This window comes from Falco rusticolus, chromosome 4 (assembly GCF_015220075.1).
Source record: "Falco rusticolus isolate bFalRus1 chromosome 4, bFalRus1.pri, whole genome shotgun sequence".
Taxonomy (NCBI): domain Eukaryota; kingdom Metazoa; phylum Chordata; class Aves; order Falconiformes; family Falconidae; genus Falco; species Falco rusticolus.
In genome coordinates, this window is record NC_051190.1 from 80,312,050 (window position 1) to 80,339,383 (window position 27,334).

The 27,334-nt window shown below is 36.4% G+C and overlaps 1 protein-coding gene across 2 annotated transcripts in view; it reads right to left on the bottom strand.

Moving 5' to 3' along the window:
* The window catches only part of THSD7A (thrombospondin type 1 domain containing 7A), a 287,802-nt gene that overhangs the window by 191,840 nt on the left and 68,628 nt on the right, over window positions 1–27,334 (bottom strand). For both annotated transcript variants that reach the window (XM_037383975.1, XM_037383974.1), the window contains exon 3: window positions 14,554–15,080. In XM_037383975.1, coding sequence (XP_037239872.1) covers window positions 14,554–14,713 — 160 coding nt within the window. In that variant the 5' untranslated portion in view covers window positions 14,714–15,080. The remainder of the gene's footprint in view (window positions 1–14,553; window positions 15,081–27,334) is intronic.

The window sequence follows — 27,334 nt, forward strand, 5'->3', positions numbered from 1 at the left end:
ATTTTCAGCATAAAATATAAATTAAACTGAAAAAAAACCACCTAGGAACTTCTCAGGGATAATATTTACCCCTTTCTATCCACTAAACATGAAGCTGCATTTATAATTTTTTAATCTCAAGTGTCCATTGTCCAGTTAAAAAATACTAGTTAAATATCTTCTCTGTAAACACCTAAAATTATGTTGTGGCAAAATACTGCTGGCTTTTCTACCTTGGGATTCTTATATTCCAGAATTGATGTTGAGCACTTATTGAAGCATTACCTTGAGTCATAGGAACTAAATGCATATAAAGTTGGACCCAGAAATTTTGTTTTCTCAATGGAAAAAAATCCCACAGAAATATACCGTTATTACAATCTGTATAGTGACAATACAGTTGCATTAAACATCCTGCTAGAAAGATTCAGTATTGCCTCTCTCTCAATCACGACAAAAAGGGAAAAAACACAGAATTAGATTAATTAGGAAAAAAACCCAAAAAATCCTGTTAATAGATTGTATAGCTGTGTCATATTTTCCTTATTAAGCTTACACTAAAAGTTTCTCACCTCATGAAGTGAGGAAAAAGGTGCGACCTCGTAATGTCACATATTTGATGATATCATGAGCACTGCATGTGACAAGGTGGCTTGTAGCCTGGGAAGTGGAACACAGCAAACCACTGACAGCTTTATCAGTTTCCTAATCTGGGATTCCAGGTCATCTCTGAGGCTGCAGGCTCTAAAGAAACAGCAGTAAATGTCTTCTGAAGCACCGAATGTCTCTACGGAGTACAGATGAATATTCAAACAAGTTTTTCATTGCCATCATGGTGTGACAGATAGTCAGGATTTATAACTTTACAGATCTAGAATACCATTAACAGAAGCACCAAAATGGTTCAGGCTTTGTCTTCTAATTTCAATTCACCTTTGATAAAAACTCTTAGATGTTGACAGCATGAGATAAATAAGACTGTCTTTGTGTATCTCTTATTTTTCTCTTTAGAAGTGCATTAATACAAAACCACAAAAAGGTGAACCACTCTTTCTTGTTGCAGGTAGGGGGCTATGGCAGTAAGAGCATGCTTCTCTAGGATACTAAGCCGTTATTGAACAGGCAGCTAACGCAGACCCAGGTTATGTGAACAAACATCTCATACAGCATCCATTAGCCTACTGAGACAGAAAAAAAGGTAGGATATGGAAGAGCTGATACAAATCGTATAAGAAACTGGGATGGGGACCTAAAAACTCTCATTTTTACAAAAAAGGAAAAAAAATATAGACAATAGATTTCAAAACTCATTAAACCCTCTATTTTAAAAAAACTTAACTGCATTTTAAAGTAGTCTGAATGATTCATTTCTCATCTGACTATCTATACTGCACCCAGAATTCAGAACATGCAAGAAAACATTGCACATCATAGCAAACTGATAGTATATCACTATGTGGCAGCTTAGTTATCAGAAGAAAACCCACTCCACTTGAATAACATGGGTTTGTGGCGCGCATGTGTGTGTGTGTGTCTGTGTGTGTGTGTTTTCTTCCTTAAAATAGGTTCCCGACAATCTTCGTAACTTTATTAAATACATTATTAACAGTCATTAGTAGCTGGAAAGTATGTGTATTTGGGCAATGATCACATCTCAGAAGGAAGTAATTCTCAACCTGAAATGGAAGATAAAAGTCACATTAAACCAACTAGAGTAACAGTTATGTAAATGGCAGATATTGTGCTGCTTGGCGCAACACTAATAGGTTGATTTATCAAGAAAGATTAGAGTTCACCAAGCACAGTTCAGCTAAGTGATAGCTGAGGGGCATGACAACTGATAAATACTCTTCTTGAATAATCTAGTCACGAAGGGAAAAAGGATTACAGAAAAGGCAAACTAGCTATAAAATAGTGCGACATGAAGACAATAGTGTAGTCTTTCAATTACAGTGATAGAAATCCTACTGCTTAAAACATTTACAATAAATGTAAAGCAGAGCTTGGGAAAGACATGGCATATTGGGAAGAAGGAAGAGAGAAGGGGTAATTATTCAGCCTCATTAAATTTTTCATCAGAAGCAGCAAACTATCATAGTTTCAGCATTTCCTTTTTCATTAGAATGCTTTTTAATATTGACATCCAACCAATTATGTTCAAACTAATTCCCAGAATACTGTGAGAGTGTAGCTACTTTCAGAAGTTTTTCCAGATTAATGAACTGCATTATTTTTTCATTAGAAGCTGCAGTGTGCTCTGAGACATACAAAGTGGGGAACAAAAAAACCACCCTGAACAGAACATATTCTCCAAAAAGCCCTTGGCTTTCCTAATGAGTGTCTATCTTCAGGGAGCCTTCTTTATCTTTAAAAATTCAAAACCAAAACACAACGCTACTACTTCAAATGGACTCCTCCTTTATAACCAATTGCAGCAAATTAGATTAACTCTCTGTTAGCTGCAGACCCAGGTGAAGTGATATAACACAGAAGTAAATTTGGTTTTTTTAATTGCCATGCTGTCTTTAACATTCTACATTCTTTCATTTTCATTTTTTTTGTTTTGTTTTGTTTGATTCCCCCCAAGATGTGCCATTCATTAATGTTTTCCCTATCTAAATTAAACTACTTCAGTAATATTCTGGAAGTTAAGTAAGCCTTAGCTAATGATAACTTGTTTCTTTTTATATAGTTTCAATGAAAAAAAAAGTTAACAAAAAGGCAATATATTATCTGATTTATTATACAGAAAGCAGGGCAACTCTGGTTTATGGCTTCTTAATATATTTTGTCTTTCCAAAATAACTCACTGTGGTCACATTTATATAAAAGGTGATTAATGTCCTTCTTAAATTGAAAAGAAATTGCAACACTGAAATGCCCTAGCAACTAATATAGGCATCACAAGACTGAAAAGTCAGTGTTTGCTCTTCCTTTAAATATTTTAACTAAGTTACACCTTTTCTTCATTTCAAGTTCTCCTTAAATCCGTATTTTAAGAAATGCTGCCTCTAGAAGTGCTACTCATCACTCTCAGGGGATTACATACAGACTGGATTCCATTCATAGTACAGTAATAATAAACTTTCTGGATAAGTGTTTTACTTGCTGAGAAAACAATGTATTTAGAAAGGTACAGACGTATATTGAAGATTGCCTTTAATCCACTAAAACAGCAAGGTTATTAGTTCAGAAGATGTACATACAGCTTTTCGAAAATATATATACAGTACTTTAGAAGCAGATTTTCTACTATCATCTTTCTTACAATGGCTTACACCCAAACTAGCATCTATATATGGACAGTAACAATACATAATTTACTCTCAGAGGCACAGATTCACTGTTTCATCTGTTTCTAGTCTAACAATAATATGAAAGATTTCTCATGTATATGAACACACCTATATCCTATTTCTTAAATGAGAGTGATGAAGACATTTTTAAGCAACAAATTTTGTCATTTCAGAGACTTTTTTTCTGTTTACATGGCAGTAACTTTTAGTTCACTGAATTGTTACTTCACTTCTAGCCAGCAATCTCCTTTTATGTGTGAGGCTTCAGATAAACACCTATTTTGGAAAACCTACAACCAAAAGGTAACATCATTACTACCCAACTTTAGATTTTAGTTTTGGACTGTGAGCCTTAAAGGCTATTACTTTTGTGTTAACAGAGAAACAAAGCAGTAGAAACTATGGAGCATATATAGTTCAGGAGAAACTATGAAGCATGTAACCTAGCAAATTCAGTATTTTGAAGGGAAGCCATTTACTATATAACATCCTCAGAGCAATAAAATGAACTTCTTGCAGAGTTAGCATCATTTTCCTCTTTTTCTTACCCTATCTCAAAACTCAAGTTCCCTTATATCAATATAACAAAATCATTTAAATTTAGAGTCACTTCCATCACATATAATTGGTAATACATCTATCTGTTAAAACAGCTTTAATCTGTACTGTGGCAAAAGAACGAAGATTCAATTATAATCAGTACATCTACTCATCATCTTGATTTATTCCATAAAGCTTTTAAAGTATATTAAATACAGAGAGGAAAAAAATGAAATATTTATCACTAGCAAATATGTAAATCACCTATACAAATCTGTCATGGCATGCACTTTGCAGAGTTTCAGAGAGCTCACTCTTATGCAGCAGAGCCCATAGACTTCTCCTGCAGCTCCCTACAAAGACATGGAAGTACAGGATAGAAAATAACTTGAATTTCCTAGCTTTATGGTTGAGGCACCCAGACTATTCCCAAGGTGTTAACATTCATATATCAAGGTGAAATATGGAGAGGCACAAGTCATTCATCCATGTCAGGTTAAAGACTACAAATCTCCCTTGTATGTTCAGTCACTTTATCACTCTCCCTCCTCTTTCTTTCATTATCTTCTGCATGGCACCAAGTATGTTCTACAGGAATGAGTTGGTCTTTCCAGTACTGCTGTCTAAAAAGCAATGCCGAGTCTGAATTTCATTTAGGGTTACAGAAAAAGGTGGTTTCAATCACAGCCTTCAGAGTAGGCCTCTTAAAAATGGCAAGCTAAGCAGCAGCAGCAAGGCTGGAATTTCTTAAAATAAGTTAGTGGTATATATAAAAAATACACTTCTGCTATTAGATGTGACCACAAATTCAAGCTGTGCTACCATTTTAGTCAAGACACTGAAGACCTAGGTAACCTACTGCTATATGTATTCTAATGTAGTGCCACTGGATCCATACAGTGTCATTCAGTAATGTTTTCAGACCATCATATATATTGTATATCACACATACAAGCATCCACACACAGATGTGTTGGAAATGTCGTACGAAAACAGCTTCCAGACAGATTCATTAAAAAACTTTGTTTTAAAAATTTTCTCAGTCCCCTGAGTTTTTCAATCTCACAATCTATTTTAAATATTTGTATTCAACAGAAAATAGCTTCTGTTTGCTTGCCCCATGCTTTCCGTGTTCGTATTCTCCACTCACATAAACTTCTTCCTTCCTATTGCCCAGATGTCCTAATCTCTTCCATTACATCCATTGCTGCTCGCATATGGCAAGTACTACAAGTACAATAAAGCATTAGTTACCTGTGATTTTTGATATAGTTTTCATACAGTTCCCAAGTCTCAAAGTTTCTTCTATTTTGTTTTTGCAGAGACCTGCAGAAAACTATACTCACATAAAAGTTTACATTTACAGAAGAGGAAACAGATTCCCAATGTCACCACTGAAAACCACTTGCAGAGCTGAGCCTAGATTCAAGATCCAGCTCCTCTACTAGCGTACAACTGGGGGTTTTTGTTGTTGTTGTTTTGTTTGGGTTTATTTAATAAGGTTTGATGTTCCTTGTTGCAAGATATAGCAGTCTTACTTATCCTAATCCAGGCATTATTTTGACTGAAAAAAATCACAAGCAGATCAAGTAAAGCAGAATAAAATGGGACAAAATTAATTACAATGTACACTTGATTCAATCAGTCAGTAGAAAACTGCAAAACAAGCAAAATTTTACGTAATGTAAGTGATCTTTTAGGACAATCAAGCTCATTCTTATCGAATTCAAAACAGGAGTTTTGCTACATGCACATAGAAGAAGGGATGACTGCCAAATACTTAGCATTTTCACATTCATGTAACACTTAAAAACATTTCTCTTACTACTGAAGACATTTTCTCCCAATGATGCATTTTAGAACTATTACACAGACAATTCTGCTTCAAAGGTTCTTCATAACACCGTTTTCTTATTAAAATAATTTTCTCCTCTATTATCCTCCAGTATGGGATCTTGATATCAACTATTTGAACTATTTCTGGCACTTGAAATTATTTGAATGTTCTTGTAGAATGTTAATAATTTATCTTTGTAAACAGCATTTTTAACAAGTCTTAATTATGTCATTTTGTATAAAGCTGTGGCACATAGGAACACCACCAATTGAAGAGAATTCAATTGTGCTAGGCACTGTACAAAGACAAGTCATTATAAAACAATCTCTCTCTGTTCTGTTCTTTATTTCTCTAATGGCTTAGTGGTAAAATAGCTATTCCCCAGCACACATAAGGAGAGTTATATTATTGTTCACTAATATAAACATTTCATTTTGCATAATACAGGAGGTAGAAAGTAATAACGTATCTCATTAAGAAATTTCTCATTGGATTAGCAGATGTCATCAATCTTTAAAATGTTTAAGTATGTCTCATTACATCAGAAACCATTTCCAATTAATATCCTCAAACTCACTTCATGCAATATAAAGAGTCTACACCCTCTCTCTCTCAAAATACTTATGGAAAACTCTTACTGGTATCTGGACGTTTGAAAGCTTGCTGTGTTTCCACCAACACCATTCATTAGGAATCATAAAAGAAACCTTCACTTGGGCCAGTCAGTAAGGGTTGCATCTGATGCCACTCCTTCCCTGAATCCATGCAAATACACCCGATTTTCATTCTCTATTCCACAGACATAAAAACACTGAAACAATCTTGGCAATGCTCACGAAACACAGAAAGTGAATTCAAAAAAACAGCTACCATGGTCTACTGACAATTTCCAGAAATGTCAGCCGCACCAAAATGCACAGTGCTAATTAATGCTGAGAACGTGCTGATTGCTACAATAAATGTCTGTTGGGTTTTGTGCAAAATCCCAGACACTGATATGTTTAACACTGTGCAGCATTCATACGAAAGTGGTAAATAATGGGATTTCTAGGGGAGATTAATTTGTGCTAGTGGTAGCATAACTCCTTACATTAATTCTTGCTTCACTGAGATTTAATATCCAATTTCATACAATTATTTTAATTGTGATCATTTGGGAAAGCTTTTACCAAATAATATGATTTTTTTTAGGGTTTCTGGATTTGTTTCTCTTATCTAATTCTTCCACTATTTTAGCTACTCCATATACTTTTTTCTGCGTTGCTAGACAGAAATAGACACAAAATGAAAGTAGTAATCCATAAACAGCACCCAAGTCAATGTTACTGCTGTCTCCAACCATAGGCTCTGCCAGCCCATTGCTGCCTCTGTGGCTCCACCTGAAACAACCAGATCTTCAACTTCTTTCAGTTTGAATTTAAACATATATTTACCCACCTAAAGAACCCACCACTTTTTTTCAGCTTCACTAGTCTAAGAGAAACAGAGATTTTGACTGGACATACATCCAGAAAAGGGTCTCCCAGCCCAGTTACATGGAGAAGACCTGTTTGTGGACAGAAAACAGATCACAGAGAAATACAAGAAAAGTAAAAAACCGCATATATAATTAAGAAATTTGTCAAGGAAGGAAAGAACCTTCAATAAACAGAATAAATATAATGCATTGTCCTAAAGCCCAGAAGTTACTTTCCCAGCTACAATATATAGTTTAATGCATATTTTTTTATATACCATGTAAAATTTTACCTCAAAATATAGATTACTATTTGTCTTTCAGAATACTAGCCTTTATATTATGGGAATTCGGCTTTCTATTAAATCTAGAGTTACTATGTTAAAAGATACACACGTCTGACATCTGAACAACTGAGTGGATAAACATGATAAAAGACGACATTAAGTGGAGTTGGGAACTGTAAAGTTAAACCCTGGTCTAAAAGATTTATTAATATAACTGAATTAATCCAATGCTGGAGCAGCCAGCCTACAAAACAAAACCACCCATAGCTTTTGAGGTATTCTCTTAATCCAGCATCCATATAAAATGAGGGATTCAGCTGATCCAGTTAGCATAAACACTCCAGGGCACTTGCTGAAAAACAATGCAGACATACTCAGCTACCAGTACAACATGATCAGCTACCATTTTCCCCTTTTCTGCCAGTTTCAAAATGCTATCCTACAAGTCAACGATCAGCCCAGAGTATATTACTTGTTTATCTTAACTAAAGGCTTATAATATCACCCACACTTTTTTCTATTTTCCTATTTCAGATATCCCAAGGTAATGGCAAAAGAAAAGGGATTTCAGCAGCCAAATTTTTTTCTCAAAACATTTAAATATTTACTCTGGTTTTGTCAAATAAGCACAGATTACTAAAAAACATCTATAAATAAATTTTCTTAAAGCAACCATTTTCTGCATCTCTGCCAAATGTTTTGTTGCCAGGCTGCACTAAAAAATTTTTGCATTAGCCAAAGACTTAATACTTGCCTGGCACAATTTCTGTTGAATAAAAAAATCTGAAAGGATATTTTATAAATGAGGGCAAAGAGCAAGAGTGATGAACATACCTAATTGAAAATGAGTATTTCCTTATTCAAGTCATAGATAGACAAGCCCCATTTGACTACATAAAAGTCAGATTTAACTGAAAGACAGACAGTAAACATTGTAGTTGCTTAGATGCACATTACAGAATGCAATAGAAGTGATAAATTCTAACTCTAATTAATATGAATTTATTCAGGGCATATGTAACCAACACTTAACCACGTTCAGTCCTGGAGGATCGTTTATATTTTAAATCAATGAGGTAAGAGTAAAGCAGCTTTAGCACATTCTGCTGAAATAATTTTTATTCTTTTAAAAGCTGATTAAATGCAGCTTTTACTAATACTCCTTTTATCTTTCTGATTCTGCAATGGAAGACCTGAGATTCAAAAAGATGAATACTGAAAAATGCCTTTTACATTTACAGTTTTAAAATCTTGACCTCTCTCCCTCCTTAAGGATGTGTAGGTATCAGCTCAAGTTCACCACACCATAACTAGAGCACCATTGTCCCTTGAAGAGGGGACTTGCCCTCTTTCATCATCACACATGAATTCCCCTCCTGATAATCAGGCTTCAAGTTAAAACATCTTTTCTCATTTAGTATTTTCCCTAGGTCTTCAAATCTAATCTTCTTCTTCAGATCATTTCTTCATAATCTCTTTAAAATAGGGAGTTTTCTATTTACTGACACAGGCTTATCTGCCTCCAGTCTCAAGTGGCGATTACTGCAAAAATTCTTTACTCTGGTTTTGAAAAAATAAAAATATGAAACAAACAGCAATTTTTCCACTATATGATGGAACAGCTTCAACAAACAAGCTGACACAACCTTTGAAAGGTAAGTGCTTTAATCAGCAGGCTGGTTAGGTAATTTTTCTTTCTCCCTCTTCCCTTGCGATCATTCCTGTCAGTGTGTATTTAGGCATATTTTGAAATGTCTCCTGGACTGCTGGTCCTAGCAAGGACTTCTGCCCTCCTCAGGCATTAATATGCGACATGCACACTCAGTCCTGTAAAAATAAAGACAGTCCTAGGGACATACATAGGGAGAATGAAATAAGGACATTTTATTCATTGATTTTATGTTCCTTTGCCACCAAAGGTGTTAGAAAAGGAATTTCAGATAAAGTGTTGGAAATGCTCCTCTCATCAGTTCTACTTGTGGCACCAAACTCTTTTTAAAATAGATTTGGGCCTTGGAATGGGTAAAAGTTTTAAAACCTGACGAGGACGCAACCGTACAGAGGTTGTTTGTTCTACTCCATGGGTAGCTGGAAACCAAGAGGTTAAAAGTCAGTGGGGCTGGGGGAGAACCAAGTTCACATCCAGCAGTAAAGAAGCATGATTTGGTTACAAGGTCCCACAATAACACCTTGAAGCAGCAAAAACAGTTTTTCATAGGCTCTTCAGGTGAAGCAGGAGGGCCTGGCACAGTCCTCTTCCCAAGACAACGGAACAAGGTAAAATCAGAGGTGATGCTGCCCGAACAAGCCAAGAAAGAGATTAAGGAGAGCTCTAGGGCTGCAAAGCTTGCCAACAGCCCTCTGGTCCCACTGGAAACCACTTGGCACAGATTCCACTCAGGGTCTCCACTACCCCAAGAGTACCTGTGATCTTTATGTTTCCTACGCCTGTATTATCACCTTTCCTCTGATTCTCCACTGCCTCAAATGTTGAGCAAGTTATCATCTAAGGACGAATTCTCACATACTGAGACATGATATAAGCACAAAATAAAGATAATTGTAGTCTTCAAGAAACAAAGGCTTTTCCCCATCAATTTTAAAAAGGCACTGCCTACAGAAAGTCTATTTCAAATCCTATCTTTGTTAAAAAGAAGGAGAAAACATTCAACAGCAATTGTTATAGAGAAACCAAGTCTTGGTATCACACAATTGTGGATAGGTCAAATAATTCAGTGGAGCTATGCTGATCCATACTATCTGAGATATGATCAATAGTCTTTAAAACAGATAATGATGGTAAAGGCACTACCTCACAGATATTTTCTTATGACTTTTTCTGTTCTACAGATATCAATCCAATGCTGCGTCTTCCACTTCAAGAGTGTAATGTGCATTACTTCAAACTGTCAGAAGAAGAAATTTTAGAGTGTGATCAAGCCTTGCTGATTTTGTGCAGCTCTTCAGTAATTATATTAGTAACTGTAGGCAGGCATTACACCCAACACTGACAGCACATCACAGATCACTGTGTTGGTTGATTTAACCAAAAAAAATGAAGCACAGGGTAGAAAGAGGTAAAGGAGAGTTCTGACATGGCAAGAAATGCCTATGCTTAGTCAGTTGTGTATAAAAATGGTGTGTATATATATATATATATATATATATAATGGCCTGCATCATGAAATGCCAGACCAAGAAAAATATGCATCATCTTCTTTTGGAATAGTGTATGGCAGTCTTTATTTAGGAACCAGCAGTCTTCACACTGTTCACTACAAAACTTACAGAGACATCAAAATCTTAGCCTATGGTGAGCAGTATAAACAAGATTGTAAACTGTTCTTAAATATGAAAATTTGCCTTTAAAAATAAAAGAACTTTTGTTAAATGTTATTTTCCAGTTTAACACAAGCAGTTTTTACTACATTGTGGCACAGTTTTGTGGGGTTTTTTTGTGCAAATATAGAAAAATTCAATAAGGCTTTGTAAAAGTTAAGGCAGAATATGAATGCAATTTAAAATGTTTCAGGAACTCACAGAAGTTCAATGTAGCATTGCAGAACCCAAACCAAACAATTCTTCATGACAAATGAAATTGGTAGACTCAGAGAAAGGCAATTACTGATGAACAAAAAAGGTCATTCAAAAATTCTTTCAACTTCAAAAGTCCAGTGCTTGGCAGTGTATGTCCACCTCATATCAGTGGAATCACCACCCCTTAATACCACAACTTCTGCTCTCCGAGTTGCTAAAATCTGCTGTTCTCTATCTCAAATCATCAAGCAGGCAGACACCATGACTCAGCTCTGGGAATCTAGCTGTTTCATCACCCTGCAGTAAAGAGCCAGGTATCCTGCACAGACGGAGACTTCGGTTTAGTTTATGTTGAAGAAACCAGATGGCTTTCCCAGTGACCAAACAAAATGAACCAGCTGTGTATTCATAGCTGAAAAAAAATGCATACACAGGGTGTGCACGGTATGGAATGAGAACATTTGCTAAGAAACCTTATTTAAAGAATAGTAACTATGATGAACTATGTTCACCTAAATACCATTCAAAACACTGAAGGTCCCTCAAACACACCATAAGTGCAGCATAAATATGCAACAGCAAATACTCATTCTCACAAGAGATCAAAAAAGTTACAAAAGCCAAGACTTCAAAGCAGTTTCAGTTGGAGAAGTAGGAATGACTTAGTGATGGCATCCGTATCACAAGATGGTGGAGATTAGAAGGGACCTCTGGAGACCACTTAGTTCAATCTCCCTGCCCCAAGCAGGTTATTCACAACATTAGCCATGCTGAATCAAAAATAATTAAACCCCAAAATGATGAACCCGAGTATTACAAACACCTCGGATTTTTATGGTAGTGGATAGGAGGATGGTAATATACAGGAAAAGTCATGACCCCTGAGAAGTTTTCATAGGTTGGAAGTAAACAGTTGGAATTTGAATTAAAAGAATGCTCCGGCCCCACCTCCCAAAACAACAAAATTCTAAACTCCACAAAATACCAACCCCTAACAAAACAAAAAACAAAACAAACAAAAAAAGGAAACTGTACTAGATACCTCTATTGTTACCTTATAGGAGAAAGAATGCCTCAACTCAGACCTCATAACCCCTGCAGATTATTGTCAAGGGCACCCTTAAGAAAACACATTGCAGTAAACCAGTGTAGGAGATGTGGTGTAGCATACATCAAGACATTATTTCAAAAATCTTTAGAAATAAAACCCAGACACATGCAATTCATGAATAGCACTTACAAAAGCTGATGCCAGACTAAATTCAATACAAAAATAGCATGTTTCTCAAAAAATGGACATAACAGGTCCCAAAAGGCATATGAACAAGCTGGTTTTCTAGACAATCCTAGCCATGCATTCCCCTGACCCATTTCCCTCACAGAAGGAAAAGCAAAATACCATCTGAGCTGGGTGAGCTCACCACTTAGTTGTTCAGTTGTATTATTCCCTCTGGTACTTTAGCTGAACTTTATACTCCTTGTACTAGATATTCCTTCAGATCACTGACCAGTGATTCTCCTAGTTCACTTTCTAGAACCTACCACAAAAAGCAGGGGAGAAACAGCAACACCACTCAATAAACTACTAAAATAAAGGGTGTGAAGATTTCATTAGAAGCCAAACACAGATACACTGCCTTACTCACTGCATCTTGCCATTCACTGTTTGAAAAGAGCCACTCTGACTTGTTTTTCGTCATGTCATCATCAAATCACTGATGTTATTACATTAAAAACTGTACAGTGAATATGCTTATCCTATTCCTTATTGCAGGCAAAACAGAGGAGACAGGTCACAGAAAAAAAGCTGAAGGGAAGAACTAGCTTTTCATCAAGCAACACAATTAGGTCATACCTGTTCTAAACACAAGTTTCTTAAGAGCTGTCTTTTCCAGAAAGGGAGAAAAGGGGGACAAAACAAAAGCCAACCCAGTTTCCTTCTTGCTGGTCTAACTGACATGACTTCAGAGCACGTGCACTATATGCTAAGTAAGCAGAGTTCAGTCCATATCGAATTGACAGTGCATGTTCATAACTATTAATTGAGTTGTTAATACTCTCAACCTATGTTACTATTTTAACATTTTAAAACACAGCCTATTAAATTGTTAAATGGAGACATAATAAAATACTGGAAAGTTTATTCTACTGATTCCCAGCAAATTTGGGTAAATGTAAAAGGTTGTATGAAATGCTATATTATTTCTGTGCTTTTACATAAACCTGTACATGCATTTTATCTCTTTTTAAGTGTGTGTTGAACATTTGCAAACCAGTAATGGAACTGAAAACAATGTTTTGAATTTGTCAATGGTTCAAAAGAAAAAAAAATAAATAAAGGTCACTGTCACTGTGTGACCCATCTTTCAGTTGGAAGTGAAAGTTGCAAAGGATTTTCCTTTCTTCAGATTTCTCTTTCTAGTGCTATTGGAAAGCTTGTCTTCTTGTTTAAATGAATTTCCTTTTAATCTCCTCCCTGAGCTGCCGGATAGATGGAGCCTCTTAAAAAATTCAGGATATCACTGTAATTGTAAATTGATCTGCTTCTGTGGCAGAAGGCTGGGGCCCTCCATCCAGGAAAGAGACTGTCTTGTCCAAGTTGTTTTTCAGACAAATGATTAATTTGTATTCTCTCTTACTACTATGTTATTCTTTAATGGAAAAGCAGGTTTTATACAAAAACTACTACTTTTTGCAGTGTTTTATTCTGGCAACATACAGGGAAGAAAGCCAACATGAAATATTTACTGGCTTGAAATTTTTAAATTTCCTAAAGGAGACGTTGACTCTACTTAAATGCAAACTAAAACTGTATTAAACAACTAAAATGCACATATTCATCACTACTAAAGTTCTGAATTAATGTAATATATTAATAGACACAGGAAAATTCCCCACTGATGTTTAATGCAAAGTAAAGGTTGAAACACTGTTATGACTATGCAATTTTTAAAACAGACATGTAACTCAATAGTATCAAAGTAGAGGAAATTATCTATCTAGTGTGGTGGTGAAACCACATAGCCTATTTGCCTTTGGCTATTCGGTTATGAGATCTGGCATCACTTGGATTATTTCACCTAATCCATCATTAGCTTTCACACGTCCTATATACCGTGCAACAAACCTAAATTTAACAAACCCAACTCCCCATCAATTACCACACTGAATATATTACATGTCAGCACAGAGCACAGAGATTAGACATGAATTACATCTTTCTTTGTAAAAAGTCAATATTTTTAGAGCACTGCTAACGTTGCTGACTCCAATTGTAACAAATGTTCCTGCCCATTGTGGACAGGCACTAATGTCCTGACCTTTGCTATTTACATCCAACACAGAGCTACTAAACAAAATCAAAAATCTCACAAGACACAGAAAATACATAAGAGATCACAGTAACAGTGCCACAGAGTCACAAACATGGATTTTTTAAATTGCCGTATTTGCTTGGCTGGTGGAATCCTGGAAAATGACCCAATTTTTTTTTTCCCCTATAAAACCTGCAAGTAAACATTAGTAGTTTAGATTTAACTTTCCCCACGTACACAAAAAGGTTATTACTTACAACAAAAAATAAATAGGCTGCTGTCGTATTAACATAGCATCTTTACTTACCGGTCTTCCACAAATACACCGATGAAGTTTGAAATTCACTTTGTGCGCGAGCGTCCCAGATTCCCAGCAGCAGAAGCACAAGAACTCCCACGCACCGGGCTGGCACGCCAGAAACCCCTGGACCACGGCAGAAAGCAGCGCTCCTCTCGCTCAACCCCATGCCTCCAGCAGCCTGCTGCCACCTCCAAAACCCGCAGCACGACCACAAAACCTTCTTCAAATAGTATTTCCCTTTTCAGAATTTCTTTACAGGGAGAAGGGGACTAGAAACCTCTCTGCTGCTATCATGCATGGCAGTTGAGAAGGAAAAACTGTTTAACACCAGGGAACAATAGAGTCCTCGCTTGCTCTTGCTGCTGCAGCGGCGGCGGCTACTGCTGCTAGTATGGTTGCTGCTCCACGCTCTTCCATTCAGCTGTTAGTAGCAGTTTTCCATCAGCTAAAAGCGAGACAGCTGTCCGCAGGGGGCTCCAGCTGACTGAGCAGGTTATCTTGCTCTGGGAGGCAGCAGCAGTCATTTACACCAGCTGGAGAGAGTGAGAGACAGAGAGAAACAGAGATGAGGAGTAGCACAAATAGCCCATGCTGTAATCTCAGCACCGAGACTGACTGCAAAAGGCTGGCTTCCCAGATACTCTCTCCCTGGAATATCCGAAATGATATATACTAAGAAGAAATCATCATCATCACACATGCTTCAGAAATGCAAGTCATACAAACAGAGCAATATAAATTACTTAAAAGAGCATCAGACATTTGTCCTGATAATAAGATGTACACTGCATTAACCATTTACAAACAACCAAAAAGAAGTGATTACACATGCATTAAATAGACAATCAGGATCTTATGAAGAGAAATGGAAGAAAATGCAAAAAAAAAAAAAAAAGGTAAAAGAACCCACACACACTAACTTGCCTTGTATATTTATCAAATCTGTTTCAGTAATAAGATATAGCTATCTGCTGTGAGGACAGATGAATATATGTATATGATAGCGTGTGTGTATGTGTAAGCACACCACCTCCATGCTAGATTAAGTGTGCATGTAATATATAATGCAAGATAACATCCTTTCCTATCCAGCAAGTGTGTACACATATATATATGCATAAATGTCAACTGTGTAATTTAAAATAATTCGAGGATCAAGTTATCAATCATTTTTAAAACATACACTGAATTTTACATATGAAAGTATTCAGGACACATTAGGCTGTCATGATGATAAAAAAAACAGTGGAGACAAAGCTTTTTAAACAGGGATCTTTATCTCTCCCACCCACTACCCAGTGAACAGATGCAGTAACAAGCCTAAAGATCAGGTTTCGGACACCTATAAACTGGGAAGCAAAAGAGGAATTTTCAAGAAAACTGCTATCATATTCAAAAAGTTTCATTAAAAATGCAAACAGCTACAAAAATTACACAGTAAGAATACAGGACCCATAGTTTGAAAATGATGGAGCTATTGTTGTTTAAAGAAACCTTCAGTCAACCTCTCTTGGGACGCCTGTCATTTTGCACAACCTTCCTAGACTCAGCCTTTTCACATGCATTAGATTAAAATCAGCCTTGATCAAATAATTCCCAAGTCCTTGCCTGTTTAAATATTCTGACATCAGAGCAAATTAGCAATGTTGAAGGTTGCAAATTCGTCTTTGTTTACTTTCCACTCTGTTACGCCTCTAAGAGGGAATTAAAGGCTCAGGGAGCTCTAGCACGGTGAGGCTGTGATTAAGAGAGATAAGCAAGTGTGGATTACTGTTCCTCAGCTGTTGAAAAACAGGCAACAATCAGGAGATTATAGGTTGATAAGGGATACATAGAAAGCCATGATCTTAACAAATTTATAGCATCCTGATGCAGAACTAAGCACTTCTGGAAATACATTTTATTCACTTCTGCTACATCATGCTGTATTCACTTTAGAATGCATGGAAACCCCTTCAAGCCTTTGCTTTGTTGAACTGGACAGAATATTATTTTAAATAAAAATGGTCACTGAGTTTATAGAATTATACTAATTTAACAAGTAAATTTGGGGTTGTTAGTCACATGCACCTTATTTTACATTCTATGGAGTAGAACTTCAGAATGTTTGACCTAACAAAAATAATGCCAGCTCTGTAATTTATGAAAAATAAGATTAAGAATTCAAGAGCTCAAAAAAATCTTACGATCATTAGGAAATCTGTGGCAATAGCTTTACTGACTTGCATATATTTTATTTTAACTATGCAAGTTATACATTCCTTTGAAAAATTAAGAGTAAAGATATTGGCTTTTCAGCTGAAGCTATGCATCAGGGGAAAAGTCAAATTTATAGGGAGACTGAGGGAAAAGGCATCCTTTTCAGTGTTATTAAATACAATGGATTCTACCTAGAATTTTTATGAATGTATAAAGAAAGCCTCAGAAAATATTTTGTACGTGACTTAGATCATCCAGAAACACCATCAGGGAACAGATCATCCATGTAGTTGGCACAATGAATCAAAGTGGTTTTTGACAGCAGAACAAAGCAGTATCATGGGAGAGGATGAGCACACATACACAAACACTCAAATATTTTCTTGTATTTATGCAACGATAGGACCACATACTTTTAAAACCACTAAAATAGAGATTAAAATAAAATAATTTCACACTACTTTTTACAGTTGAACCATTTTTCTGTCAAAAATCAATGAATCACAAAAGAATAATTTCACCTTTTTTTTCTTTTGGTAAGAAGCCATGATGCTTCTAAAACTGTTCAGAAATACAACACAGAGAGAGAATGGAGGGAATATTTATAATGCAAATATATTTATGTGTCTGGAAAAAAAATAAGGATTCCTGAAGAGCTGTTTCTGGCAAACACCAGATCACTTCTGCAGTACACAGACACATCTTCTATTAACCAGGGCAAGGACAGACCAGTGAAACCACAGGCCAAAGAGTAGGCTGATGCTTGCAGACAGACACCCCCACACCAATCTAACTGCAGGAGTTAGACTTTCGATGCAAGAGGCAATGTATCCTGACTGCAGGCTTCAGCTGCTATCATTGTGCCTTACTCAGAGAGCTGCTGGCAGCCTCTCCCACCCCAGCGCATCCAACACTCTCCATTTGCTACAGTGAATGCAGGACCTCCCTCCCAGTTACTAGTGTGACCACTCCTTCCAGCCCAGGCTGCCAACCCATCTTCTAAGGCATACCTAGCGATCAAGATTGATCAGTCATTCTTGGCTTAGACATTCCCAAGGAAACGGTGAAGTACTACTGAGAAGAAACCCCTAGACAAAGCGCAGAAACAAACTACAATCAGCATTAGTATCCGTATCACTAACATAATAGTGTCAGTGCTGTAGCTTGGAGCACTAACGTGTGAGTCTCATTAGATTTTATTCAGATACAATTATTTATTTGAGGCACGCAGCTCTGTGGAGTCTGTAAACTGCTCACACAAGTGATTGACAAGTTAGCATCTTTTTGTTTTCCAGGGAAAAATATGACTAACCTTTATGAAAATGAGGTAGAATTAGCCATGAAATACTGGAATTACTTTATTCATGTTTCCCAGCACTAAACAGTTAGAAGATGACAAAACAAGCACGCAATACCTTTTATTTACTGGAAAGAGAAATGTGAACAAGATACAAATTTCTTAGCTGCTGGTCATGAAAAGCTGCCTGCCAAACAGAATCATCCTGCTGATATTCCTCTGCCAACAGGCAGTCCCATGCTAGCATCCTTCTCTGTTTAGGAAATGCCACGAATTTTCTTCAGGATCATATTATCCTTCAGGATGATACTATCTTCCATCCTGAAAATGTTGCATTTCTACATATAGTAAAGTCAAAGAGCATGCAGAGAATACAACACATGCACAGCACATCTGTTTCTAGAATCAACAATACTTAATGAAGAAGTTTGTCCAGCATCACTTTTGTCCACTTTCAATTTCACAGACTCTGGCTAGGCCAGAAATCTTTAGAGAAGTTTCAGGCCACTCTTTTAGATCTATAGAAGAAGTTTTACAAACCCTACAGCTGTACCCCACTAAACCATCTATGCTGCATGAGTACTAGAATACCACAAAAATCACCCAAATTCTAAAAAATGAAAAATGTATGATCCTCATCTGAACTCTGCTCATTTTGATTCATCTCCAAGACTTTTTCCCTTCACTTAGGTAGGAAAATGACAAATGCTGCCAAAGACAAATGAGTCAACTATCTCCCTGAGAAGAGCTCTAGAGTTATAATTTTATTACAGCCAATACCCACTGGATAATACAGTACCACACATTTCTGAAAAACACTCTGGATTTGTAACATACTAATCTGGTGCAGTCACCATTTTGGGATGCCCTTGGATGTACTGCCTGTATGGGTTGTGGTGCTACGGCTGCACACCCGTGACTGTTCGAAAAGTTATGAAGGTGTTGTACGTTCACTTAAACATACATTTGTTTTGCAAAATCCATGATCTTAACAACTCACATAACTCAAAAAAAGCTGGTTTTTTTCTTCATTCACCAACATAAACTCATGGGCCACAAAAGGTTCTAGCTCTACATTTCGTGAAAGCCTGACTTTCCTGCAGATATTTTACTACAGATGCAGGTATATCATAAGGATTCTCTTGAGATGAGACCTGCATGAATTGTACCAGATTTTGAGAAATTCAGGATGGAATAAGCTGTGTAGGGCTCCCACACTCAGTAACGGTCTGTTATTTTTCTCTATATCAATACTGGTGAGCCTAGTCAGGGAAGTCACAAGAAATATCCTAAATGTGAACATTGTGGGGAAAAAATAGAATCATGTGTTGCAATATACTCCATCTCTTGAAATCTGGTAGTTCCATTCCTTAAGTCCAAAATTAAATGTGCCATGCAAAACATGCAGCTGAAAAGTTATTCTTTAGGGAAACTAAGCATATGGCCTCTAGGTGTCACACTCGACCATGTCATGCTATGCTATTTATGGATTTCTCTTACTCTTTCATAGCAGGTAAGAAACCTTGATTTCATCCTTTCAAGGAGTGATATTATGCCATATTCTCTTTTCAAAGTTGTAATTATAAAAAAAAAAAACCCACACACAAAAACAAACAAACAAAAAACCCCAGCAAATTTCTGCCTCTTTCATACAATTAGTACAGTTATTTTCGCTTTTACCGGAGTAACTGAGCAAACTCTAGAAGTGTCACAACTCCTGTTTGTTAAATTTGTATCATTTGGGGGGAAAATAGATTTGGAGGACAAATCAGGAACTTCAAGAGTTATTTATGTGAGTTGTGCAGAGCTAAGAAAGCATTACACATACAAAATCACTAGAATATGTTAATAACATACAGTTAAACTCTTCACTGTTTCTCAATTACTTCAAAAATCTTTGCAGCAAGAAAAAGTTATTTTCAAAAAAAGAATGAAGATTCTACTTGTATGAATGTACAAGCAGCAAACACCTGGATCTCATCTAGTTCTGACTTTACAAAAGCTTTGTTTTTATTGTGGTAAGTTAGGAATTCGTGGACAGATGTATCATCTGTTTGTTTGATTAGTGAGTGTGTGTTTGGTTGTTTTCTTTTTTAATCTAGGCTAAACCTAGAAGTTTTCCTAGCCATTCTTTCATTGGTAAAGGGTGGCTCTTTTCAGTTGCAAAAAAAGGTATTTTTTTTTTTAAATCTCTACTGCTGTATTTCAGTAGTTCTCTCAGTTTGCTTTAACACCCGGCTACTGCATTTTTTTTAGATCCCTTTGGCAGGCAACAATCAATACTCTCAGCATGGAACATTCACGGAAACTATTCTTTGTAGGAAGAACATGGTAAAGGTGTGACCAGGAAGTACATCAAACTGCCTGCTGGAAGGTAAAGCTAAAGGAATTCAAGTAAGATGTCAATGAATTTATCAAGGAGGTCACCTAGCCTCAACCGAGATCAAACTACCCAGTGAAAGAGTGTATTTACCATCTTTGCCTGTCTTCAAGAAAAATGTTAGTTTTGACTTGGAGACACATTTTAACCAAGGAAAGGCTACTGGGCTAAATAGATCAATACCTTTGTGAAACGTAATGGCCCAAGAACTGCAGAAGGTCAGATCAAATCAGCTAAATCTACCTTCTGGCTTCAGGCTCTCTCAAGGAACATTGTCCTTTCTGCACAGATTACACTGACTGGCTTCAAAGCTGACTGCATGAAGCAGAACCTTTCCAAAGATCAGCACTGGCTGCAAGTGTCCATGATAGTTCCCTATCAGGAATTCTCATCCCTATTGAGAATTCAAGCTCTTAACATTTCCTTATCTATTTAGAGATCTGTTTAGTAGCCTCTGGTGGAACTTGCTGTATAGCAGGAAAAAACAGTATGCGTTTTTCATTGGAAAGCCAACAGTGTTAATACTCCCATCAGCTTCTGAATATGTGAACATACTGAACATATCTGAGCAAGCTGGTGTTAAGTCCTTCTATTTGAAATTTCTGTTGCAGAGACTATACGCACAGGATAATTCTAATCACACACAAAATTCACAAGCAAAATACTAATTAGGGTTAGGGTTTGTAGCGAGGTCTGCATCTACCCTGACTCTCTCAATTACACTTCTCATTTTCTTAAAACTGCAAAATTTGCAGGTTCATAATAGCTTCACAGATAAAGACAAAAAAAAAGAAAGAGAAAAACACACAAAACCTATGTCCATTGTGGTCCCTGTCATTTCAATGAAGAAGAGAGACAATCATTACTTTTCTGTGTTAATAAAAAAGGGGAAAAAAAATGTGTGTGAGGAAAGTGGTGAACTTTTCACTGAAAAGCTTTTGGTAATGTCTGTTTTGGGGAAGAAACTTCAACTTTTCTTGTGTTTGGAGCAATCAATGTGCTCTTATCATAATCTCCAAAAAGAAGTCTGCACACAATTAGAACCTTTTCTGGAATTGTGCTGCCAGTATGCACTTGCTTACGGAGTGCTGAGGGGGGAAAAAAACTAAGATTGGGTACAAAAGTGAGACTGGAACATAAATCTGGTCTCTAAGTCACTAGACTAGAAAGCCTGGGAAAGATTAAGTGATAGGAAAAGCTAAGACAACAGACTGAAATCAGGAAAAGAAACCTAAGTGGAGGGAAAAAAAATACTGTGAGGAAGTAGTGACAAACAGAATTGGTGTGGGTGTGCTATTTACCGTTTACTCTTCTAACACATTTGGCATGGATCTACCTATGTGATTAAGACTGCACAAAGAACGGAGCTTTTTTAATCTAACTTTAGTTATCTGACTTTCAGGAAGTCCAATACAAACTTCACTAATGGAGAAAACCAACCCAGGTGATCAGGTGCCCGTAGAACCAGTTTTCTATCACCAAGCCCATTATACTAGATTTTCTGACAGGAAACCAAAAGGAATCCAGACAAGATGCTCACTGCAGAAAAACAGCAGTTAAAACTGATAGTTTTAAATGCAAATAAGTAGAATAATTTACAGGACCTGAAAAGCAGGCAGGTAGGTTTCAAAGACACAATGAAGGGGTAAGTACTGAAATCCCTGGCAAGGGAAACAGAAAGAGAATGGAATAAATAAAGAAAATCAGTGCCCATTATTGCCTTTGAAAATCCTCTCCAGGGAGAGCTTAGTAATTTGCACAAACCAAATCACCTTAAACAAAAGCCACCTTCAGTCAATTTTAAACCTTCTCCTTATTAAAATCCTATTGATTGATCATTCTTCATCTAAATGTCTGACAAGCCAATTTCCATTCTCAAGAAGGAAATGTTGGTCTTCTTTTTCAAGCCATAAATCACTCGTTCTGTTATCAATTCTCAAATTAGTTAAGTAATACAAATTAATAAGAAAATTAAACAAGGCTGCTTTTAGTGAGTTGTTGTTTCAAATGTGGTTTTTTTAACTTAACCAATACATTTAATGGTTTCCAGAAACCAATAGGCTCAGTAGTTGTGACAAACACAATAAAGCTGAAAACAGCTTTTAATGATTTGTTAAGAGTTCTAGCCTACCTGGCCAAAAGTACAGCTGTGTGTTTTGTGCTGACTTCAACAGATGAATAAAGAAGAAGAGTATAACTTCAGGAAACAGATTAATGGATCTCACACCATCCTGATATGAGGTAAGATAAAGTGAGATTTAAACTATATTAAATTAATGATCAAGGTTCAACTGTGATTTGCTAACTAACCAAGCCCTAAGACAGAACTATATTATATCATTAATACTCATATATTGCAGAATTTTAGGTTGTAATAAAAGGTACAGCACAGAAAAGAATATCTGAAAATAAATCCTTCACCGTCTAATTTTATATGAAAGATTCACAAGTGTGTTCCATCTGTTATACTTTCATTATACGGTACCTGCTTTAACTGGGGGGTGGAAGGGAAATGTGTTCCTACTGACCAATCTTCCTGTTGAAAATTATAGGTCACTGTCATTGAAGTCAACTCTGTAGCAAACCACAATGTAAAACCTAAATCTAAATAAGGCAGGCAACAAAATTAATTAATTCTAATCTCATATTAATGGAAACATGATATCATTTCAAACCACAAGGACAATTAGTTCCATGCTGATTTGTATTAACAAACCTCCCATTTTCTTAAGTGCTGACTTTTCTTCCTCTGCTGTTGCGGCACCATCCAGTCCTCTACTCCTGTACCAATATTTCTGTGGCAAAAAGCAAATAACCAAATCTATGCACTGAGATAAATGACATCACAACCACATATAATTGGATTTTCTGCAAACAGATCACAATGCACTTCACATATTCTGTGTGCTGCTGAAAAATCTTCTCTAAATTATCAGCATTAGCATTAAAATTAGAGCTTCACTAGGGGGATCAAACCAAGCTTAAGGTGATGTGACACTTTCAGGACAGGAAAAAAATTCATTAAATTGGCACTATTGTTCTTCCCTATGGTGACAAAAGACATTACTGCCAGTTTTCTCCAATCACTATTATATTAGTGTATCTGAAAATGAGAGAAAAAGCTTTCCAATTAACTGCTAGTGGCAGCTCTGTTACTTCCCCAGGTTTTTCCCATGAGACTTAAAACTAACCTTGGTCTAAATAACTGACAACTGCATCTATATACTCTCTGTAGAATATATGACAACTTACTTTGATATACTGTTCGCTGAAGGAAGAATAGTATGGAGGAGTTCAAAAGCAGAAGGAGTTTTCTCAGTGACTGCACTATTACTGAAATAGTGTGGAAGCTTGCAGAGCAGTGGTCTCTACATCAACATTGAGCTCAGTTGTTACCATCCAGCTAGATGAATGGAGTCTGACTTCCCTGGGACAGGGAAATTCAATCTACACCCATTAAGTGGGGTGGGCAGCCTTGAAAAAAAAAAAAAAAAAAAAAAAAAAAAAAAAAAAAAAAAAAAAAAAGAAACATGACTTTGAAACCACAATAGAAATGTTTGAACGGCACTGAGTTCAGGTAAAATAACAACCTGGATTCAGGTAAAGAGACAAATGTTCTACGTTCTACCGGGGGCGGGGGGAAGGTAGGTCATGCATAAAGCAGAAGTAAAATTTTACATAAGAACTTGTTTCCTACATATAACAATAGGATAAAGAAAAAATTCTTGATTCTTTCATCTTAATGCTTTTTCAATATACATATTGCCTTTATCACTTTTACAAACAAAATATCAACACGATTTACTCAAATTCTCTTAGCACCTCTATATAAGTACAGATACAATACACCTATCTTTGTCTGGCTGTTGTTTTGGCACCAAAGCAAAAGCTTATTCTTCTGAGATACTCCTCATAGTGAAAGGAAAACGGCAATTTTTGTAATATGTGGCTAAAATACCCTCACCAGTAGGCCAAACTCCACCCATTGCCTGCAGATACTTCTACATATGCTCCAACGTTAATGTCTCCATCGCACATATTGACGCTAGGAGATATTTTCAATGTTTCCAAAAGTTGTTTTTATATCAACTACAAAACCAATTAATTCAGAATTTTACAGAAAGATGAAGAAAAAAAATATATTCTGCCTCCTCTCAAAACTACTAGAAAATGATCAAAACCAACTTGCTTTGGAGACCTTGGAGGATAATTGCACATTAAACTCCAGATCATTTCAGTTCTTCCTTCTTCCTACAGATATACAGTCTTAATTATAACATATGTAGGAGTTTGCCCATATCTTATTTAGTACATGCACTTATCTAAAGGAAAAATATTAATGTTATATGGTCTTTGAATACATCTTAAATACTGAAACTTGCTAAATAGCAGGGTACACTGCACCTCACTCAGGCTCGAGTACAATTCAATAAATTATTCTCCTATAAAGTTACAGGGTTGACATAGCAAAGTACTACACTGTAGGATTCAGAGAACTCCATTAGGTCAAACCCTTAAAATGAGCATATGCCTACACCAAACCCCCTCTCTCTGCCCATAACCGGCTGACTGGCAGCCAACAAAATGCTTGCTTGCTTGCCAATATTGTGAATCAGGATATTTTAAAATAATAATAATAATTATAATAAAACTTAACTATATTGAGGTATTTGACTACAATGATTTTTAATTAAAAAATGTCTTGTTTTGGGTATAGGCAGTTAGGCAGGGTTTCTTCTAAGCTCCCAAGATTTAATTTTCACTTCTGAAAGGACTGGTGAAGTACACTGACGGTTCCTAGCCTCTGTTAAGAGTCAAGACTTCTGACTTCATGTCCTAGGTTTCCTAGGTGTATACAGAGTTTTGACAAAGGGAAGAACAACGTATCTTGCATCTTTAGAGGAAAGGAGGAAAACAAATCTTCCTATTTCTCTTACATATATGCAAAAGAAAAATTGCTATTGTCTTCAGTCAGGACAGAACTTATTTTCACCAAGCATTAGGAAAGTTTAAAGAAAGTTTTAATCTGTTACAGAAAAGATTTCTGGTAGTGTTATCTTTGTAAGAAATTCTACAAAAGAAAAATAATTAAAATATGAATAGGGGAATGTCATTTTCATTGCATTCACATCTTCAGAACATAAATCAGAAACCCAGTGTCTTTTTTTTCCTCATTTGAAAAAAAAAGTGCAAGAACTTTCTCTTCTGTGTTTCATACTCTCTTTCACATTATGTTAACCTGCAAATTCAAGTAGTGATCTTCAGATGATACCATAATGAAATAATCTCAAATGAGGGTTTTTTTGGCTTCATATAATGGAATACAGAAGACTGTATTCATTTGATTTCAGAATGGATCATTAGCCACTGTATTCTTAAACCATTACAAGAAAGAATTTGAAATCAAACAATAAATAAACCTAATGCATACCTCTAAGCACAAAGTAATTAAAATAGACAGTAAACATTTGCTTTATTGCTTGTTTTCCCCCTTAAATTATGATTTTTGCAACAGTTCTTTAAATGGCTTTCACTTTAACTGCACTGCAAAAATGAGATCATATTTGTCGTATGCTCTTCATTAACTCAACTGATGGCATTTTAATTCCTACAACACACAAAATCTGATGTTCATTTTGCAATTTGACATAGCTAGTGTATGTTGAGAATAATTAGCTTCACTATGGCAGAACAAATGATTTCTTTGCAAAGAACACAAATGCTTTTTAACAAAGAGTATTTGTAAATTTTCAAGGTATTTCTTGTCTTACAGAAAAGCAACTATTTCATGTTTAATTAACTTTTCTCTACCCTTATTTCCCTAATGAACTAATAAACCATGTTCTATCTGATGGTAAATACTTTCAACAGATCTAAAAGAGGATGAGAAAGGACACTTGGCACAAGTGTGATGTCTGCTATACTGAAACACTTGGGCATTATTATAAGCAGTAAATGCAGCTTAAAAGACTAAGGGTTAACCAGAAAGGCAATAGCATGGAATTTCATTAAAAATTATTAAAGTAATTATTTTCTGCCTAAGACTTCCCATAAAAGGACAAACACCCCACCTACAGTTTGGTAAACATATCTCAACATATGTAGGTATCGTATAAACGAAGCCCAACAGTTACACTCTCACACAAAATTATTCTACTCATTTATTTTTAGAATTACAACATAGTGTCCATAACATGACCTCTGAAAACGTGCAATTACGTTAAAATATTATGAACATCAATACAGGCCATGGATTAACAAGTGACAGGAGAAGAACACCTGAAACATTTGTAAAAGTGCACCTTGATACCATCGTGGGCTGATCAGACCGGCAGTCTGTGGCTGCCTGGCTAACACACACGTACACACAGTGGGGGAACACTGGTTGCACAGAGGTCCGACACCTTGCAGAGTGCCCGAGGTGGCAGCGGTGTGGGCTGTCACCAGTCTGTTGCCCAAAGCCCGACACTGTGACTGGTCAGAGCGAGTGCTGCATTCTGCCCCTGCCCTGGCTCAGCTGTGCCAAACCACTGCAGTGCTCGCCGGGGCACATGTCAGTTAACTTTCAAGATGTTTATGTGTTTTGTGTGTGTCTGCATGTGCGAGGAGCTCTCCCTGACACAGCCCGTCCTTCCTTGCTCGGTTCACTAATAAACTGAGTGCAGCAGCACCACATTGCCTAATGTTCAACTCCCCCCTCCCCATCACAACACAGGCAGAAACGCTGGCATTTTATGTTCACATCATAAAAATAACATTTAGACCTTACTGTATTCCCTAAAAGCCTAAAGAAAAAGAACCAATCTTGCAGTCAAAGAACAGCCAGTAGAATAGATCTCTCTTATTCCTTACCCCCAATGATATTTAAGGTGGTTTTGCAAAAGTAGTATTATAAATCTTTTACTGTGGCA